Genomic DNA, 20,218 nt, shown 5'->3' with positions numbered 1-20,218 from the left:
TTGAAACAATCCTGAAAGAGACTCCATCCCACTACCTCTTCCTTTCCCTGTAATAAGCCATCTGAAAGCTCTTTCATATTCAGAAAAGTCCAGCTGATTTATTGAATACTAAGAAAGCCACTGGATGATATGAAGATCCATCTGTCAGTATGTAAACCTACACATGACAACAGGCATAATTTAGATCAGCTCACCTCTTAATTCTACAGTATTTCTATGAGTGTGAACAAAGCCTGTCTTTCAGAGAGGACATGCATTACTATAGAAGTGCTCTTACGCAACCCTTCCTTAACAGACCTGCACATTCTGTGACCTCTGCAAAACTTACAGCTAATGACAGTGACTGAGGGCTGCTCCAACACACTTGTATACTTCACTCCAAACCTGTTAAGTCACGTGTCTGTCCCCATTTCTACTTACACTGGTTGTTCTTCTTATATTAATTATTTAATTCATTACATATTTTATTAAAAACTAAAACAAGTATGCAAGGAATGTGTGCTTATGAAAACAGCAGAATACTGATGGACAGTGACTGTAATGGGGTATGTGGTGGGGACTTGATAGTGGGGTGAATCTAGTAACCACAATGTTGCTCATGTAACTGTATATTAATGATACCCAAATAATAGACAGATAGATAGATAGATAAAAGTGGAGGAAAAAAAGAAAGAAAATAGTGGAATACTTTTAAAAGGTTTATTAGTAAGAGGAACAGATTAAAAATGACTGCAAAATGTGAGGGGGATGTTAAGTCACAAAAATCTAATGTTCCATTAAGTGTTTTTAAGTCAAAAGAGGAAGTTATGCAATTCACCAGATGAAAAAGTTGATCGATGCTGCCCAAATATCAAAGATTAATGTGCTTATATTGAAATCAAAATTTTTGAAATTTGTATTAAAAAAATCCTTTCTCTAGCCAGTGTTTTTCAATAACCATTAAATTCAGATACAAAGCTTTAGTATACCTTAATTCTGAATATAAATTGAGTATTTCAGCGTTCTTATGTATTCATAACTCAACTTTTCTACAGTATCATTTGGAATAAAAAACAAATCAAGGCAAAGGGAAAATAAAGAGAAGCTATTTGTATGATGAGAACATGAAAGCAAGCTACTAAGTCTGCCTTCTATACTTGACCTGTCTTTGGCACTGATGTCCCAATGACCTAACAAAGAGGAAAACTATTAGATACAAGTTTTTAAGTATTAGATAAAAACAAACTTGTACTTCAAATTAAACCACTATCCCAGTCGAGACATGTTAAGAACTCCCGATTAGGCTTCATAAAGCGACACTTTGCGATACAACAACGCATTCACAAATTTATCGAATTCATCGCATATGCTTAACACTGAGACGACAACAGGGAATAAAACAGATAAAACCCCTAGTCACGGAGCTTACTGTCTGGTGAGCAACTGGACTCAACATATAACTAAATCCTTTCATTTCTCCTGATTAGCAGTTGACTCACAAAGGCTAGTTAAGAAGAAACAACCCTACGAGGAAATTCATACTGCTTCCCAGGGAACCTGCTAGGCTGGTCTGATCCATGGAGATGATTTAAATGTTGAGATGAATGGATACACTGGTAAGTGCTTTGGTAAATCATCCAAAAATATATATCTTATAATCCAGTTACAAGAAGTGGGAGGTAGAGAAAGATCAAGGTTATCATCTCTAGTATGAACCTTAAGTACAGATATTCTATGTTATGAATTAAGACCAATCAACTTTTGCTATTAACCTACTAATGGAAGGCATGAACATCTAACTAAAACCATGGCTTGAACAGAGTCATCTGACCTCTGCAGAAAGGCAGGCTGTCCTGAAGGAGTATTCTCCACCAAAGCCAAGATCAACGCAGTTGAAATTGAAGCTTTCATAGCACTGAGCATGGCCACACACCCTACTCTGGGAAACTTTAGGTCAGATGTTTCAAACTGTCCTTTTAAGAAAGTCTCTATAAAAGACTCTCAGAATATCTAATTTTAGGCAGTGTAATTTTACTTTCAAATATACCTCATGATACCTAAATGAAACAAATACACTCTAACAGACTGTTAGATAAACATGGGTGGAAGCCATGTGCCAAAAATAAAGATGTGCATTTTTACAGTAGTGACACTGTTGTTTTTAGTAGTAATTAGATAGCAGGAGCAATTACCTATTGAGAAGACTCCTTGCTTGTGACAGTAAAAAATTTAATATAGAAGAATACAAACTCTATCTCTCCACAGGATAGCATACATTTAGCTGTGACAAAGTGGAATGACATGACTATAAGTTACCCAGGTAGAAGAATGACCAAAATATCTAGTAGTTTCTCCCATTCAAAAATGTTATCTGATTTGTCAAGAACCTGCTAATACAACTTTTAGCCTGTGATGATGGGGTAAAGATAACAAAGGCCTGTATTAAGCTCTTCTCCACAAAGATGAAGTCTCTGATTGTTGTGTGAACATTACCATTAACCTAAATATAGTAGTACCTGTGACTAAAAATACTTATTTACAAATGTGACAGCACAGATGAGCTGGGAAGGCTCTTGTTCGGTAGGAGAGCTTCAGGAAGGTAAATTAGTTACAAGATCCTCTTTCCTTTCAGTGGCATGCTGAAGCTTAGAGGTGTTTCTCCTAAAAGGCTCCATTGTACTTGCAATAAGACAATCTTGTTCTGATGAGAAACCTATTCTTTTCTTCCCCTCCACTATGTCCCCTTAAAATAAAAGAAAAATACCAGTTTGGTAACAAAACAGCATTTAAGATTGTTAAAGAGAGAAGAAAACAATTACCATGCTGGTATATTTTATGCAGAGTAAGAATTGCTATTGGGGACTGACTGATTGTTTTAATATTTATTGTGGAGGCATGGCCCAGCAGGCTTCCTCCTTCCCCCATCAGAAACCTCCCTGGAGAGACTCTGTTCATCAGTCATGCTCCCAGGAGACTTTGGAAAATAACCAGGATACAGCTAGCACAGTAGAGAAGCCCCAGACATATACTGATTACATACATCTCCACAAAGAAAATGTCCAATTAACCTCTTTTCCTCCCTACATTTTCTTACTGTCTACAATTGAACTTCCAAAACAAACATGCAGAGAATCTTTCTAACTAATGTTGGATAGTACAAGGGTCTGATTGATACTCAATAAATAGCATTATTAATCGTAGCAAAGTGTGCTACAAAGTGCCATGCACAGAATCTAAATAAATCATAAATAGTAATGAAAGAATATGATTAGCAAATGAGTGATTACAAAATGCTGAGTGAACATTAAGTGCTACAAAGACAGACAACAACTTAAAACCTGTATAATAAGAATAACAGAAAGCAACTCAGGATGAGGAGGAGAGACCTGACTGAGGAGAAGAGTCTAAGCTACAGCTGGTTCGCTGCCAGCCAGAACACTCACATTCCTCCAATGGTCACAGTGGCACAGGTACGTTCTGAAAAGGCAGGCACCGTCTCTGTGGCTGGGCTGGCAGGTCTGATGTAGTCTACAGTCACATTGACCTGAAAATAAAGGGTCAACAGAGTAAAGGTTGGTTGTTAGCAATGTAGCTCCCAAGCAGCCACATGTGCCTGCACAACTGTAAAGATCACCTCGCTTGCTGGGTCTAAAATTTTAAAAATAATTCATAGACATCTGAACCACACACCAGGAGAAAATACATGCAAAAGCCGTATCTCTTAGAAGGACTGTTACCCAAAATATTCAAAGAAGTCTTAAAACTTAACAGTAAGAAAATGAACCACCTGATTTTAAAATGGGCAAAAGACCCGGTCATCTCACCAAAGACAATATACAGATGGCAAAGAAGCACATGAAAAGGTGCTCCACACCATATGCCATCAGCGAAATGCAAATTAAAGCAATGAGCTGCTACTACAAACCGATTAGAATTGTCAAAATCCGAAACACTGACAACACATGCAGGTGTGGATATGGAGGAGCAGGAATCGTCACTCACTGACAGTGGTAATGAAAAACTGTACAGCCACCTTGAAACAGTTTGGTGGTTTCTCCCAAAACTAAACATACTTTTACCATATGTTCCAACAGCCATACTCGTTGGCATTTATTCAAATGAGTTGAAAACTTAACTCCACTCAAACCTGCACAAGCATTCTTACTCATAACTTTCCAAATTTGAAAGCAACCAAGATGTCCTTCAGTAGGTGAAACTGTGGTACATCTGATAAGGGGGTTTATTCTGCACTAAAGAGAAATGAGCTATCAAGCCATGAAAAGACAGGAAGGAATCTTAAAGGCATACTACTGAGAGACAGAAGCCAATCTGAAAAAGCTACATGCTATTTTGTTCTGACTATATCACAGTCTGGAAAAGGCAAAACTAGAAACACAATTAAAAGATCAGTGGTTGCCAGGGGTTAGGAGAAGAGACAGAAATTAACAGGAGTACAGGGTGTATTTTAGGATAGTGAGACCATTCTGTATGCCAGGATAATGATGAACACATGTCACTGGTTGTCGAATCTATAGAATGTACACCACCAAGTGTGAACCCTAACATAAAATATAGACTTTGGATGATGTGTCGATGTAGGTTCATCCATTTTAACAAATGTACTACTCTGCTGGGGGATACTGGTGGAGGAAGGCTGTGTGTGTTAGGGAGGGCAAGGCATAAAGGGGAACTCTGTACTTCCTGCTCAGCTGCTGTGAAACTAAAGCTGCTCTAAAAAAGAATTCTTCTTTAAATAAAAAAAAAGACTGATTCCAACAGAGAAAGGTAAATGGCTGCACATTTAAAGCCCCCCCAGAAATAATATTTGATAGAGAACAGTTTGGCAACATTCTTGCAGCACTCCTACCCACTATAGTAAAGCGGTCATTTAAAACTTCCAGATTCCTATAAAGTCCTGCTTTTTAAAAAATATCATATGCTTCTACATGTAATTTCAGTCTGACATAACTTGTCAAAGACCAAGTTAAGGACTATCAAGACCAAATAAGATGAGGATCACAATGATGCTTGGGACTGGATTCACAGTAAGCAAATCAAACCAACACAACTAATTACACCCAATACCAACACAGAGTTAGGAAATTTGGGGAAAAAACACACAAACAAGGACTGAACAGACCAGAAGTTTAAGTTGTAAATGAAAAAAGGACATGTACACAAATAGGTTAGAAAGTTAGGAATCTAAAATGAGAAAGCAGTTTAATCCCAGTATACAATAAATACATGGATATGGACACAGTGAGCCATGCTTTTCCTTTATGAAACCTTTTAAGGAGAAACAAGTATGTGGTATACATGATCCAACATGCAGTGCCTGTCTTACAAATTTTGTTCGTGGCCAAGGTTAACATACCTGCATTGAAGATACACATGGGGTCATGCAGCCTGAAGTCATCCCCACAATCTGGAAGTCCAGAATCCCCTTCTCTAAACATGTCTTCAGTTCCCACTGATCATCTTAAAGACAGCATACTGCACGAGCATCAAGTTCAGCCCCACTGCTGGTGAGTACCACTGATATCCTTTCAAACTGTTCCTCAAAAACTCATTTGGAAAAATGAATATGGAAATCTTGAAAAGGACAGCTGCCTGAGAATTCCAACTGTCACATCACTCAAACACTCCATCTAATCACGTTTTAAGAGCAACAGGGAGCCACAGCAGAGAGAAAGCCAATTAAGGGCTAGAGTTAAGGTCAATCTTTCTTATAAGAAATACTGTCTGTCATAATAACATAGAAATGAAGGAAATAAGAAGATGATGCCTAAAGTCAGATGTATACACTGAAATTACTGTTAGGTCTTACCAATTTGTCTAAACTAAAGAGGTGAGTAAATATGACAAATATGATCAGACTGGTGGGGTTGGTTTAATGACTAGCAACCCCAACAAAGAGGTTTCACTAGTTTCCCTAAATGCTGCTGGCCAGAGTTAATAAAGGCTAAAAAAGAAAAAAAAAAGAGGGGCCACAAACAGAGAAGCATGGCTGACAAATATCCCCAAAAGGAAAAACTTCCCTCCATGTCATCTGTGTTGACAAATCACAAACCTCTCCTCTGGCAGGGTCCTACAACTAACCTACAAAAGCAGGAAGAGGGCTAGGAAAACAATTGGGTATCTGTTTAAGTCATAGCAAAAGTCACACAAGAAATCAGTACTGTACAGAAGCTCAAGGGTGTCCAAAGCGTGGAATATGAAGAACTTCAGGGCCAAGTTTAGAAAACATAGTGACAGGGTATGCTCCAACATGGGGCAGTTGGTGGGAACTCAAAACATATGAGGGGATGAGGAAAGAGGTCTTTGGGTTTTTACCCAATCCATCTATAATGCTCCCAATTCTCCTGCCAGGGAAAAATAATTCATCTTGGAAAGTAAGTGCATCTCAAGGTTATCTTGTACCTGCCAATGCCAAGCTTTCTCCTCAGCAGACTGGAGTGGAACAGCAGCTCTTTAGTGCAAACACCCTTTGCAGCGTAACAATAGCTCTCTATGCACGAGAGCGAATTCATCCCAGAGGCCACTTGAGTAATAGTGGTGATGATGGGGGTGGGGGTAATGATATAAACCCAAAGGAACACCTGAGGACCTTCAGCGCTAGAAGGCCAAACGACATCATATCCCAAAACTCTCTCTCAAGGAAATAAATGGGAGAACAAAAAAGCTAATCTTCAATAAACAAAGGGACCAATCAATAATTACCTTCATCTGCCAATTCATTTTTCCTGTATCTAGAGAAGGAGAACTGAAAATAATTCAGAAATCGAAGAGCTCCTTGGGGAAGCAACATTATTAAAGAAAATATCAAATACAATTGAGGCTCTGAGAATAGCCCACAGCCAGGACACACACCTGCAGGCAGCTATGACAAGCCAAGAAATTAAAAGTTAATGTGCCATTAGCACTTATGTCCCTCTCCTGTGAATTCTAAGATCTGTTCCCCTACTTTGGAGACATCTCCAGATACTGGTCACTGAGGGATTTCTTGAAAGACAGCAACAATTTAAACTGTTACAATTGAAACAACTGCAAACCATAGCACTGTCTTTGAGTAAATGATAACCTGAATTTTGTGCTTGTGGATAAGTGTACATGGACTGGCATGAGTTAAAAAGTACTGGGTTAGTGCACGTGTATTCCTTACGGTTCAAGCAAAGATACTCCTGGAATGGTTAGTATGTAAGTATTTTACATGTACATGACACAAAGGCAGGGCCTGATGCCTCTACAGAACAATCATCACAAGGCTCTTGTGACCCTGGGCTCTTGCTTACTTTCACATTCCTTTCTCTTAGAAATGACTCTCAGCATTAGATAACTAAACTCAAGAATTTTAAAGATAAGTTAGCTAGACGTGGTGTACTATATAGTATATTCTTAGACCTTTCTAATCCCTACCTAACCTTTACTGCAATCAACTGGAACATAAGCTCCAGGAAAGAGGACGACATGCCTTTTATTCACTAAAACTACTGTCACAAGACCTGTACAGTCACAGGAGGACATACAGTATGTATTTATTGCATGAATGGATATGTGTAATTAGGAGCACTTTCAGACAAAAAATACTGAAGGATACTTTTGAATGAGATTAGGTATATTAAAGACCAGTTTGTCAAGCTGTTGACCTTTCTGTTGTTTAAAAGGACTATTTTGAAATTAGAATAAAGCTTTAATCATAGTCATTCCTGTAACAGATTAGGCAAGCAGAATATATATAATTTTCCATATTACTTCTTTTTCAAAGAGGTTCTCAAATAAAATAAAGGGTTGTGGGCAATCTGATTCATCCTTGGTCCAGTAGATTGTGGCATTTTCCTTGAAAGGAATTTCAAAGATCCTCCAGATGAAGTAAAATGAGAACTTAACACCAAATTTATAGCTCAATCTCTCATAAAGAATGGAAGCAGTTTAGCACAATAGGATCTTTGGATATTCTTCATATGATCAATCACTAGAAAAGTGTCAAACCACCAAAGAACTTCATTGACTTTATGACGGGAATGATGGGAATGAAATGACAAAATCTGACCTACCTATGCATAAAAGATAAGGTACAGAGAAAAACAACTGCATATCGACAACAATTTCAGGTAATGGGCTGAGTTTAGTATTAACATAACTAGGGGTGCAATGAAAGGCTATTTTGCATAATTGCCATATAACCCCACCCACTATACCACATGGCCAATCATAAATTCACAATAAGCTGTAATAAATACCCTGAAACTCTAAATAAGCTCATGACAGAAGTTCCAGGTAGTTATGGAAAGCCTCTACGCACAGAAAAGATATCATCATAAGGGCAGGTCCAGTTAATGCAGTTAGGAGACAAAAGTAAGGAGATCAATATATTTGCATAGCTTAGAAGAACATAAACTCTGGAGCCATCAGGCTGCAGGGTTTGGTTCCCAGCAATTCTACATATGAGTTGTGTGACTTGGAAAAACTACCTAACCTCTCTGTTTCAGTTTAATGTGGATAATCCTGTCTATCTCATTATACTTTAAGGATAAATGCATTGGGTTTGACTCATACTAATCACTGTGTGTCAGTAAATTTTAGATAAATTTGTACTGATCTTCTTAGAAGAAAGCCTGGCACAAAGTGTTAATAAGTATCTGTGAGATAAATAAATACATGTATACATACATGCATAAATAAGATGTATGTTGACTTAAATTATTAACAACTGAAATCATTATGCAGAAAGACTCAATTAAATGCACTTTTCTCCTTAAGGAGCCACAGCAAGTAAGAATATGTATCTCATACATATTCATCCCAGCTTAGAGATAAGTAGAGCTTATTTTAAAGAATGATACACTATTTAGTATTTATTTACATTTTCTGTATTAATTTTTCAAGTACCCAGTTATTGGAGATTTTATTTACCTAAGATAATTTGAGCAGAATGTGGGGAGTCACTTCCATTAAAAGGTTAACACATGATATTTTGGGAGGACATTCCTTGTCTTACTAAATGAAGACAAATGAACAAAGAGACCAGTTCTCCACTTGCTTGTGAGGTAGTGGGACTTCCCATAATATGTATTCTTGATCTTTTTTCCTTGCTAAAAAGCACTTGTGCATTTATTCTAAAAGTGTATGAGATGTTTAAAATTCAGAAACACATTTCAGTTGCCCATTGGTCTAGATAAAGAATGAACTCAAGACAAATTGCTCAAGAGCCTCTCAGTCCTGCTTTGGGCAGCCTTTCCGTCTACCTCCCAGTGAGGCGGGCTATTCTGACACAAGCCCTGTGCAGCTACTCACTCTCAGGGGAGATGTCAAATGTACTTCCTCCTTGTAACAAAACAAACAAACAAAACACCAATGAGAGACACAAATGAGATTCTTTCTTTGATATGAAGTCTTTGAAATTTGAAATCCTGTGTGTGCTTGGCAGGTAGAGCACATGTGAATTTTGGACCTGCCCCCAGTGGGCAGGGCTTGCCACACTAGACTGTGAGTGTGTAGACCATCTGTAAAGGCATAAGAGTGTCAGCCTCATTTCTCTATTAAATGGCTCTACCTTTTGTGGTCCTGACTTTCTCTATATTCGACTGTGAGCTCTTGTTATCTTATACTTTATCTTTAATTTTATGAGTTAAACCAAATAGGAATAAACATGGTATGAAAAATAAAATGTTTATCCTTTATTTTGGTCTAAACATCTAATGTCCATGGCAAGATGAGCAATATTTAGATTGGAAAGATAAGCCACTTTCAGGTTAAAAAAAAAATTCGGTCTGAATAAATTGTATCATACAAAGGAAAAAATTTCTCTAATTTAAACTATCATTATAAAATACATTTCGTTCTATTATTTGATGAAGATACTTTGCAGATACTATGAAAATCAATGGCAGAATTTTATTTATCTTTGATATGACATAATTCTGGAATGTTTTACCACTATGTTTGAAATGTATCCTAATAGATGGATGGTTGACTAGAAACTCAATCAAGGAAATATCTCCTTTGTATGTAGCTAGAGTAATGCTTCTGCTGGGTACCAATATTACTAGAAGGAAATTTAGCTATGGTAGATTTAAAGTATTTATTTCTATGGCCACCATCAAAAGCAGAAATTCATTATGTTTCATTAGGACATCTCTGAGTTCTGATATCCCTGAAAGTAAAAGAACTTTTACAGACACTGTAAGTGCACATCTACACTGCAGTGATAAGGAGATATAAACCAACACTCCCTTCCTACCATCCCAGTCTAGCCTAGATATATTCTGTGACACCCCCTTGGAAATCATTGTAATTAGGTGCTAAGGCTGGTTGTTTAGTCACATGTATTTATGTTGCTCTCTCCCATCTACAATCACCCTTCCCAACTCCTCCACAGAATCAGAACTACTTTGAGCACATTTCATTTTCATCAATGGAATGTTTATCTATATTGCTTATAAACCTCCATACACACAGAGTGAAGGAGCTTTCTTCTTTGATGCATTTCTGACAAAATGAACCCCTTACTCCCCACAATCTTACTGGAAGGGCAAGTGCTTTTATCTGTTTTGAAAGAAAAGGTAAAACTCCAGCTTAATACAGGGCCTATGGATATTCAAAGAGTCTCTACCTGACATTAATCATTCATTTATGTGGACAGCTCTGCTCCTGATAAACATTCAGTTTGGTAAATATTTAATTAGAAGCACATACAGCATGAGACCCACAAATAAAATGAAAAGATTCTACATAAGGGGCCACTAGTGATTGGCAAAGATTTCCAGAAATAGTGCTAACAACCTGACAGCAGACATAACATTGAAATGGTCTGAAAATGTACTGCAGTTTATGTATGAGCTAAATAATAGGCACATATAAAAGTCATCAGGGAATTACAGTTTGACAAGTGAAAATATTTCAAGTAAATCTGATGGGGATCATAGAGAAAAACAGAGACCACTATTTGAAAATAACCTTAAAGCTGCCAGCATTTTCATTAATCCTTTAGAGTCTTAAATCTTTCTAATCCTACAAATAAATCTAAAAAGTGTAATCTACGTTTGTACTAATGCTCTGGCCATTATCTTATTACTGTACCATGGTGTAACTCATCCTGCTAACTAATACCACACTGTCCCTAAGAGGGAAGCCCAGGCCCCAGAAACCCTACTTGAAACTCTCCCTCCATGTCCCTCCCAAGTTTCTTCTTATTCCTCATCAGCACTACCACCTCCCACTGCCTTCCTCTAGAGACTGATAGCTGAGTATGGGTCTTTTTCCTCCTCTATACCAGTGTCAATCACAGTCATCTGTGTCCAAATTTCCAAGGTCAGCAGCAGTCAGGGGAAATTAAATCATTCCGTCCAGAACTCTCCCTGGAGGAGCTCCGGTCACACACAGCAGCAGCACTGATTCCAAATCACAGCAATACTTATGCTTTAGTACAGAATACATACAATGTCACCGAGTCTTTAAAACAACAGCAGTAATAAAATTAAGATAAGAGGAATATGAAGAAAGGGGATTTGCTTAATGGCATCTAAGAATTACTGGGGAAAAAAGGGACATTGTTAAGACATGGATACGAAGAAAAGGGTATGTTAAATTTTTCTGCAAATACATGCCAGTCTCTGAAGGAATATGTCTCCAATTCAGCAAAAGGCCAAACTTGGAAACTGAAGGAAAAAAAGTGGAAGCTAAAGTATTCACACTGCATGTTTCAAAATATCCTATTGCTGTGGGGGCTACAGGGCTGGGTATTTATAGGATAATATAAATTGCTACTGTTCTTGGGTGAGCACAGCCAGTACAGAAAAGCCATCTTGCATTCACTACAGTTCAGAGCACACCCATTTCTACAGCACGCCCAGGAGCTGGCATTTATAGCAAATGGTCAGAGAAAGAAAATATATATTCAGGTAAATAAAGGCCAAAGTTAGAATGGTGAATTGGACTAAAAGAAGTATACCATGACCTCAAAAGGGAATGATGAAGATAAATGTAATTCTTAAGGAATGCTTGCCATTGGCACAAAGACATACAGCCCAAGAACACAGTTCTTCGGTTACACAAATCATTCTCAGTTTTGTTGCTAAGAAAAGATTCCAAGATAGTCAGGTGTTAACATCATAGGCCTTTCTTCCTTTAGACATACTCTCCATGTACTTCACATAGAAGAGAGGCCTACTAAATGAAATGAAGTTCCTTGATCAAAGGCTCAGTGTGCACAGAGCAGTAACAACTAAGGTCAATGTCTGAATCTACACACACAGACTGATCAAAGACCACCCTGCATTCTTCAGTGTCCACCTCCAAATCCAGGTCCCCTGACTTGTAGCCACTCTTTTAAAAAACAATATATATGCATGCAGGCCAAAAGCCCAGCCCACAAACACAAATACTATTCATAAAGGAGGTGATTAGTACTGGACTATACCCCTAGGTCAAATGCAGCATTTGCATCCCTAACAGCCTAAATTCATTAAGTAAGCTAGCTCTGGGCAGCTATGTACACGCACACAGAACTTCTGCTACAGTTCTCCAGTTTCCACTGGTAAGTGATGAGAGGCATGAAGCAAAAATATTGTTCAGGTTCTTCAAATCAAAAATAGAATTACCCTAGTGTCCAGCAATTCTACTTCTCCCTATATGCAACCCAAAAGAACTGAAAACAGGATCTCAAGAGATGTTTATTTACTATATTCACAGCATTATTCATAATAACCAAAAGAGGGTAGAAAACCACATGTCCATTGACTGATAAATGGATAGATATTATACATACATCATATGTATATACATACATCACTCAAAATAACATACGACGGATTACTACTCAGCCTTTAAAAAGTAAGGCAATTCTGACACGTGCTATGACCTGGATGAACCTCAGGACATTACACTAAGTGAAATAGAAATACTAAGTCACAAAATAGAAATACTGTAGGACTCCACTGAAATAAGATACCTAGAGTAGTCTAACTCAAAGTAGAATGTGGCTGCTAGGGATGAAGGGAGGAGGGAATTAGAGTTGCTTTTAATGGGTAAAGAATTTCAGGGTTGCAAGGTGAAAACGTTCTGGAGATTGAACAATGAGAATATACTCAACACTATGGAACTGTACAGTTAAAATAGTTACCATGGTAAATTTTATGTAAGGTGCATTTTACCGTAACCAATGTAGTGTGTGTGTTATTTTCTCCCTCTTAGGCTATTCTACCCACACACTCCATGAGGTAATAAATAAGCATGAACCAGGCAGAGGCCAGACAACTTATACCTCAAACCCAGCCAACTCCAGAATCTCTTCAAGGGATTCAAGAGGATACTTCCATCACAATCTCAGGAAAAGAGATGGCTGCCCCTAGGCAATAATAATTAGAAGTTGTGTCCAATACCCGATCAATAGAGGAGAAGTCTCAGGTACTCACAGTGGACAAATACTCCATCATTCTCAGGAGTTGAGACATCTTTGTCTATTTTCCTGTTTTTTTAAAAGGAAGAGCCAATTCAAACTGCATGCTTAGGTACCACAAGTCGAACTAAATGTACCTGGCTTCACCATTTCTGAGGGGCTTAGACTTTCTAGGGGCTCACTGACTTCTGTAAAATTGTGGAATAATTTTGGATGTCTTGTGCTCTAATACATTCCCTCTATGAAGAATAGATCTTGCTTAGAAATCTGTCACATGGAGATTTATACTTTAAGAGAATTTTCATTACATCCCACCATAACTTCCCCAGCTCTACCTAGTTCTCCAAATGAATTTACAATTACTGTTATCCATGCTTTGCTAATGAACCTTCAATTTTCATGAGCTTCTCTAAGTGGTATCTTTCACTGTTGACAGGAACTTAAACTGATACATTTTCAGAGGTCGAACTGTCAACTGTACTAACATTTATTGTGTACATGTCCTTTGACCCAGCAATTCAACCTCGAGAAACAGTTTATAGAAACAAAGAATTATGTACAAGCACTCTGTCCTCTGTATTCATGGTAGTTTAACATAAATGTATACTTAAAAGTTGTGATCTAACTCTCACACTAGCCCATGAGTTCTAAGTTGGTAGGATAATTTTTTCCCAGTAATGTATTACCAGCACTTCTCAATAAATCTGCTACAGCTGTTGAAAACAAGGGAGACCTATACATTCTGCTACGGAAACATGTCCAAATAAAAAATGCAAATGCACAATGGTATATATAATCCAATTTGGAACAATAAAATTCATGAACACATAAAAATACAGAATCTGGAGGAATATACCTAACACTGTTAAAAAGACTTCAAAAGTACAACTAAAGGGCACTTTCAACTTTCCACACAATAAATTTCTGAGATTAAAATTTTTAAATTACATTTGGAAGAGGAAAAAAATTTTCAGAAGAATAAATGGTTAGTAACAATAAAGTATAAAAAAAAAACCATGTGCCTTTATTAAAAACCCAAACAAAACTGGCCTGTTCACAACAAAAGACTTCGATGTTGAATATTTATTTCATCACACTAGTCAGCAGGCTGAGGCCAGGATCACTCCTTAGTTTCTGTCAACCAATAAGGAATTTGCAAGGCAGGCTAACCACTGCTGAAGGACATAATCATGAGGGCTTCCGGGTGCCCTGAGTCCATGGCAGGTGGGCATCACTACCTGCAAATGAACTGCCAATCTCACTGTGAGCTGATAATGATCTGCCACAACCACCTGCCTGCCATATGTTTTCTCTACTTGTCACGTAACAGGGAACTGCATTTTGGCATGCTGATCACTCACTGACAAGCCTGATGCTACCAGCTGATGTGTGTTATACCTGGCTGCAGTCCTTCAGGTAGCTGAGGAATAGTGGCTGAAGGATTTAAAATATTACTTTACAAACTATCCATTCACTAAGCCCCAATATTTTGTATCAGACTAGCCTGCTGTTTATCCTTAGTTCTCAGGTCAAGAGGTACTAATGTTTTAGGGCTCTGCCCTGTCCCCAATTCATGCCCTGTGTGTTTCCCATTAGCGAAGTAGACAAGGAGCATAGAATTCCCACTTTGACAAACTGAATTCACTCTGTCTCCCTAAATCATCATAATACAGCATAGCTAAATCATCACAGTACAGCCATTAAAAACTGATGTCAGCCTTTGGGGTTTTCTTTTTTAAGTCTGATGTAATTCGCAGATTAGAGAAGGAATGACCGGCTCAGTCAAGAACTGGTGATGATGGAACACTGTCCCCCGGCAGCAGGTAATCTGGAGAAGATGACAAAATATGGTGAATATGTCTGGAGTTCCAATCAACTGCCTCCACAGTCACTGCCCCTCTTAGTAGAGATCTAACTCATGTCTGTATATACCAGAGAATCAATCTCAAAACGTAAGGATTTTTTTCCATTCCTTGTCAACAATCTGGTAATAGTTTCTAAACAAGGGAACACTGACAAAACTGAGTTGAGATAAAAGAAAGTGACTGGATTCAAATAAGCATGTTAACCAAATGTTATCATTCCCACTGAGAATTTAAGGGTCATTATCTAAGAGTACTTTCCATCAATTATCAAGTTCCTGGACAAGTATATACTTCACTTAATGAGAGGACTCCTGATACATTTCAGCTGCCACATCCAGCCCCACTCTCATTCACCACTCAACTCTGAAGAAAATGCCAACCAGCAATAGCACCAACAAAGAAATGCCAAGTATGTCCTGTCATTCTTTCAGCAGCCACTGAGATAGAATTTACATAAAATAAAATTTACCACTTTAACCTTTAAAATGTATATCAAGTTGGGTTTTAGTATATTCACAATACTGTGCAACCATCACCATTACCTAATTCTACATCACTTTTAGCACCAAAAAGAGACCATTTACCCAGCTGGCAGTCACTCCCCAACTCCTCCTTTCCCCTGCCCCAGGAATCAATCAATCAAATTATGGTCTCTTGGTATTTGTCTGTTCTGGACATTCCATACAAGTGGAAACATACAGTAAGATGTCTTTTGTGTTTCCTTTCTTTCACATCATAAAATGCTTTCAAGGGCCACCCAGGTTGTTCCAAATATCTATACTTCATTTCCTTTTATGGTAAAGTATTATGCATTGTGTGTATATACTATATTTTGTCTATCTATGAGAAAATGCATTAAAAAGATCTTAAAGATAAAAAATTATCCTTTTATTTATAATGAAAGTGCCTTAATCAATTGATAGAACTGATGGCATATGCAGAAGAGCAACTATTAACAAACACACACAGCCACCATAATCAAGTCTCCTAATCTGAATTTCAGAGAATCTTAACGAAATCCTAAAAAAAAAAAAAAAAAAGACCCATATGAAGAGGACAAAATCTTTCTGTGCCTGAATCTCAAGGGTGGTCCAAATAATGCAACGATCAACCAGTTACTTTGAAGGAAAGCAAATCTCCTCAGGACAGGTCCTTTGATGTGTATGAACAGGACACAGCACTGTGGAGTATGCTAAAAACAATACACATCTCAACTGTAAAGATTCTTTAAAAAGAAATACAATCCCTTTTACCCACTCACAGGCTGCATTTGTTTCCAAACTGCCATGCACATACTCACTCCCTTAAAATGAACCAGACTGTAAATCAGGTTTCAATGGCTCTCATATGTTCATTACTTAGCCTGTTTGGATACTTCCTTGGTGTGTACATAGCCACTGTCTCTCCCTGATGTGTCATATGCTCCTCATATTAGCTGACCCAATTCCTCTCCTGTATCCACCTGTAAGAGTTCACATTGGAAAACTAATGATAAATTCTTCTACAGTAGTAAAGGAATAAACAGAAAGACCCAATGATCTCTAATCTGTAATTAAAGTTATGAATTTTTATTCTTGTGCTATTAAAGTCTCTACGTTTCTTAGCACATGAGACAGTGTCTCAAAAATAGGACAGTTGGTTTACTTATTAGGTAACTTTTTGAACTATAAAATAATCTGGTTGTCAGGAGATACACCAATGAAGATAGTGAAGATAGTGCTGATAATTTAAAATATTCTGCCACTATAGAATTATGACAGAAGTTTAGACAACTCCATGCGGAAAAAAAAAAGCATAAACTGCTAGCAGCTTAAGAGGGTAATGGGAAAATGCCAGGGGACTACAAAAATCACAGTGATACAACCACCAAGATTTCACAAGAGTATCAACCTATAAACACTGCAAAAATCAACAACTGAAGTTTGCAACTACAGACAAGAGCTTACTGCAATCACTGGCCACCATCTTCAATGCAAACTACCTTCTCAATCTCAGTCAATAGTCCAAAACCCAATCACTTAAAGAGTATCTTTCAAAACGACATGTAAGAAATAGCAATCAAACTTACTGTACTAAAAAAGAGCAAGAAAATTGCTACACACATACATGCATACATAACACAGAAGAGGAAAAGAGAACAGTCATGCATATTAACATATCAAAAATATTCAAGTTTCAGATTATTGTTTAAATAGAAAGGATGGGTCCATATTATACTCTTAATTTGCTCTGAAGATGATAAACAAAAATGCACATGCATGTTTAAATAAAATGATGCACTTACAAACTCCACTTTAAATTCTCCACAAGAAGTAGTTCAGACAGGTTTTAAATTAAAATGCTGTATCACAGCTAATAAAATGTGTATCTCTTAGCGACATGTGATAAAACCCCTATGAGTAAACATCACGATAAACATAGGAATTTGGCAATTAAATTAATAAAATATTCAATGATATGGTAGGAAGTTCGAAAGAGAAGGTAAACTTCCCATAATTAATAGGAAACTGTAGGCATGTGAGAGAAATTCTGATGTGGAGCAGAACAGAGAACAATCAACTTTGGTACTTATCAAGTAAGCAACCCTTAGACCTGAAAAGAACAATGGGTTAAAGAATAGTGTGTAGGTGAAACAGGAGAAGGGTACAAAGAGGTCTCAAATCCCAATCATAATATAAATTAGTCAGGGAGATGAAAGTACAGCAGAGAGAATACAGTCGATAGTTCTGTAACATCTTCCTATGTTGACGTATCTACACTAGTTGAGGTAAGGATTTAATAATGTATATAACTGCCAAATTACTATGTTGTATAATTGAAATCAATATAATATTGTGTACCAACTATACTTCAATAAAAAAACAAAAAAATTTTTAAATATTCTACAATATACCTGTAATCCATCTTTATCTGTAAATGGGAGCTCCTCTGCGGCCTTTAAAGTAAAAAGGCATTTTTTCCTTCTCTCATACACTGGGAGAGTATTTTTTAGTTTCTTAGAAATGGTTTCATCGTGAGCAGGGGGAAGCAACATTAATAACCTATACAACAATATTTGTTATTCAGAACAGGTTAAATAATCTGTCCCCAAATTACACAAGATGGTATTCTGCCGTACATAATGGCAAAGTCACACAATTTGGACTTAGGCTACCTTAGAAAGAATAAAAATAGAAAATATAACTGCCTAGTAAGTTATATTTTAAAAAATGATTGATTTTAATTTTGTATTATATAATTAAAGATTGCATTTTATTAATTCCAGCTCTAAGTTTACTGAACTTTCTAAGGGATAAGTAAAATGAATGACTTTGATTTATAAATCAGAAAAAAATGGGACCACAGTTACCACCTGGGGCAAGCTTACACCACTCTAAAAGAAAAGGCAGATTGAGTGGAGTTATGTGGATTCCCAAAATTCAAAAAACAGTTCAGTGAAAGAATTCTGACTAGATCCTAAATATCATACCAAATAAAATCTTAATGTACCAGAACAATGATCCACAGTAAAATTAATCATGTCAGTAACTGAAGTCTGTTATATGCCTAGAGGGAATTAGTGTCCAGGAGGCTTAGCCCTAGGAACTCCCAAGTCTGAGTCATCTTAGGAAGCTACCCTTAAAATAAATGGATGATACAATGCATGTCGCTGAACCATAGTTCAAATAAATTAAGATCAACACAGATTGGTGAAATAAATTTTCAGAGAAATCAGGCAATAAAATGACATAGCTACTGAAATTAATGATGTTAAAATTCATTTAATGATGCCGGAAATTGAACCACCAATTGAATAAATAAGGACATAGAGATTGATTCAAGTATAAACATATATATATGAAATATCCTATAATGATCATATAATTTGAATTACTTTTATTTTTTCTTTATACTTCGCAATGTTATTATAAACATATATTGCTTTTACAATCAGGGGGAAAAAAATAACCACAGAGACTTGCTTATGGTGACTCACTGAGGAGCCAGGACCTTGGCACCGGGGCCCACAGGGCCTGTCCAAACCTGTGGGGTGAGGAAGGTGTGCAGAAACACGTGACTTGTCCGTAGACATATGGAGGGAGCGCATCCCACAGAAACCACCACAACATCACCGCCAGCGTGGATGAGGGCTGTTGACAGGTCCATTGTGATGGGAAGTCGGCATCACCATGTGCCCCCTCGCCTGGGTGGGCCATTGCCCCACATGCCTTTTTACTCCTAAGTATCTCTCAGAAAAAGTATTTCCTTCAGTACAAAAAAATAAAATTGAGACGCTGAAAGGCATTTCATTTCTTATGTCATTACAAAATGTCTTGGGCACTTCCTTCAGCTCACCCTGTAAAAATGACCACTACGAATAACTCAAAATATAAATAAAAATGTCGACTAGCGACCTCCCTCCAAAAAAAATAACCACAGAGAGAAAACAAAAGATAACCATAGCTGAGGTATGTTCAAGGTAACATTAATTACACACCCTGTATTTCACTGACAATGGGATTACATTTGCTGGCTGTAATTCTCCAGAAGGCTTGCAATCAACTGATGAAAGTTTTAGTCAGTGCTCACATGTCCCACTTTCTTAATTTCAACAGTAACTTACAAATCTATGTGCAACATTCAAAAAAATTAAAAATTTGGCAAATAATCTGAGATAGAAATCAATAGGAATACCCAAAGAAAAAAATACCAAAATCAAAGGTTTCTAAGGCTTTCAGTAATAAGGCAGTTAGAACTACTCAAAATGAAGACACTCCAACGCCCAATAATTTTTTTTTATTTTTTATTGAAGGGTAGTTGACAACAGCATTGCATTACATTAGTTTCAGGTGTACAACACAGCGACTCAACATTTATATACATGATATTTCTAGGTACCAGGTATCACCATACCAAGTTGTTACAATATTTTGACTATATTCCTTATGCTACACATTACATCCCGGTTACTGATTTATTCTACAATTGGAAGTGTGTT

The 20,218-nt window shown here is 37.2% G+C and overlaps 1 protein-coding gene across 4 annotated transcripts in view; it reads right to left on the bottom strand.

Annotated features, from left to right (window-relative positions):
- Positions 1-20,218, bottom strand: part of SND1 (staphylococcal nuclease and tudor domain containing 1) — a 446,546-nt gene that overhangs the window by 231,031 nt on the left and 195,297 nt on the right. For all 4 annotated transcript variants that reach the window (XM_057504746.1, XM_057504745.1, XM_057504744.1 and 1 more), the window contains exon 12: positions 3,423-3,523. In XM_057504746.1, coding sequence (XP_057360729.1) covers positions 3,423-3,523 — 101 coding nt within the window. The remainder of the gene's footprint in view (positions 1-3,422; positions 3,524-20,218) is intronic.

Source organism: Manis pentadactyla, chromosome 7, assembly GCF_030020395.1.
Source record: "Manis pentadactyla isolate mManPen7 chromosome 7, mManPen7.hap1, whole genome shotgun sequence".
NCBI classification, from domain to species: Eukaryota; Metazoa; Chordata; class Mammalia; order Pholidota; family Manidae; genus Manis; species Manis pentadactyla.
Note: the sequence above shows the minus strand (reverse complement) of the source record. Positions and strands in the feature narration are given on the sequence as shown.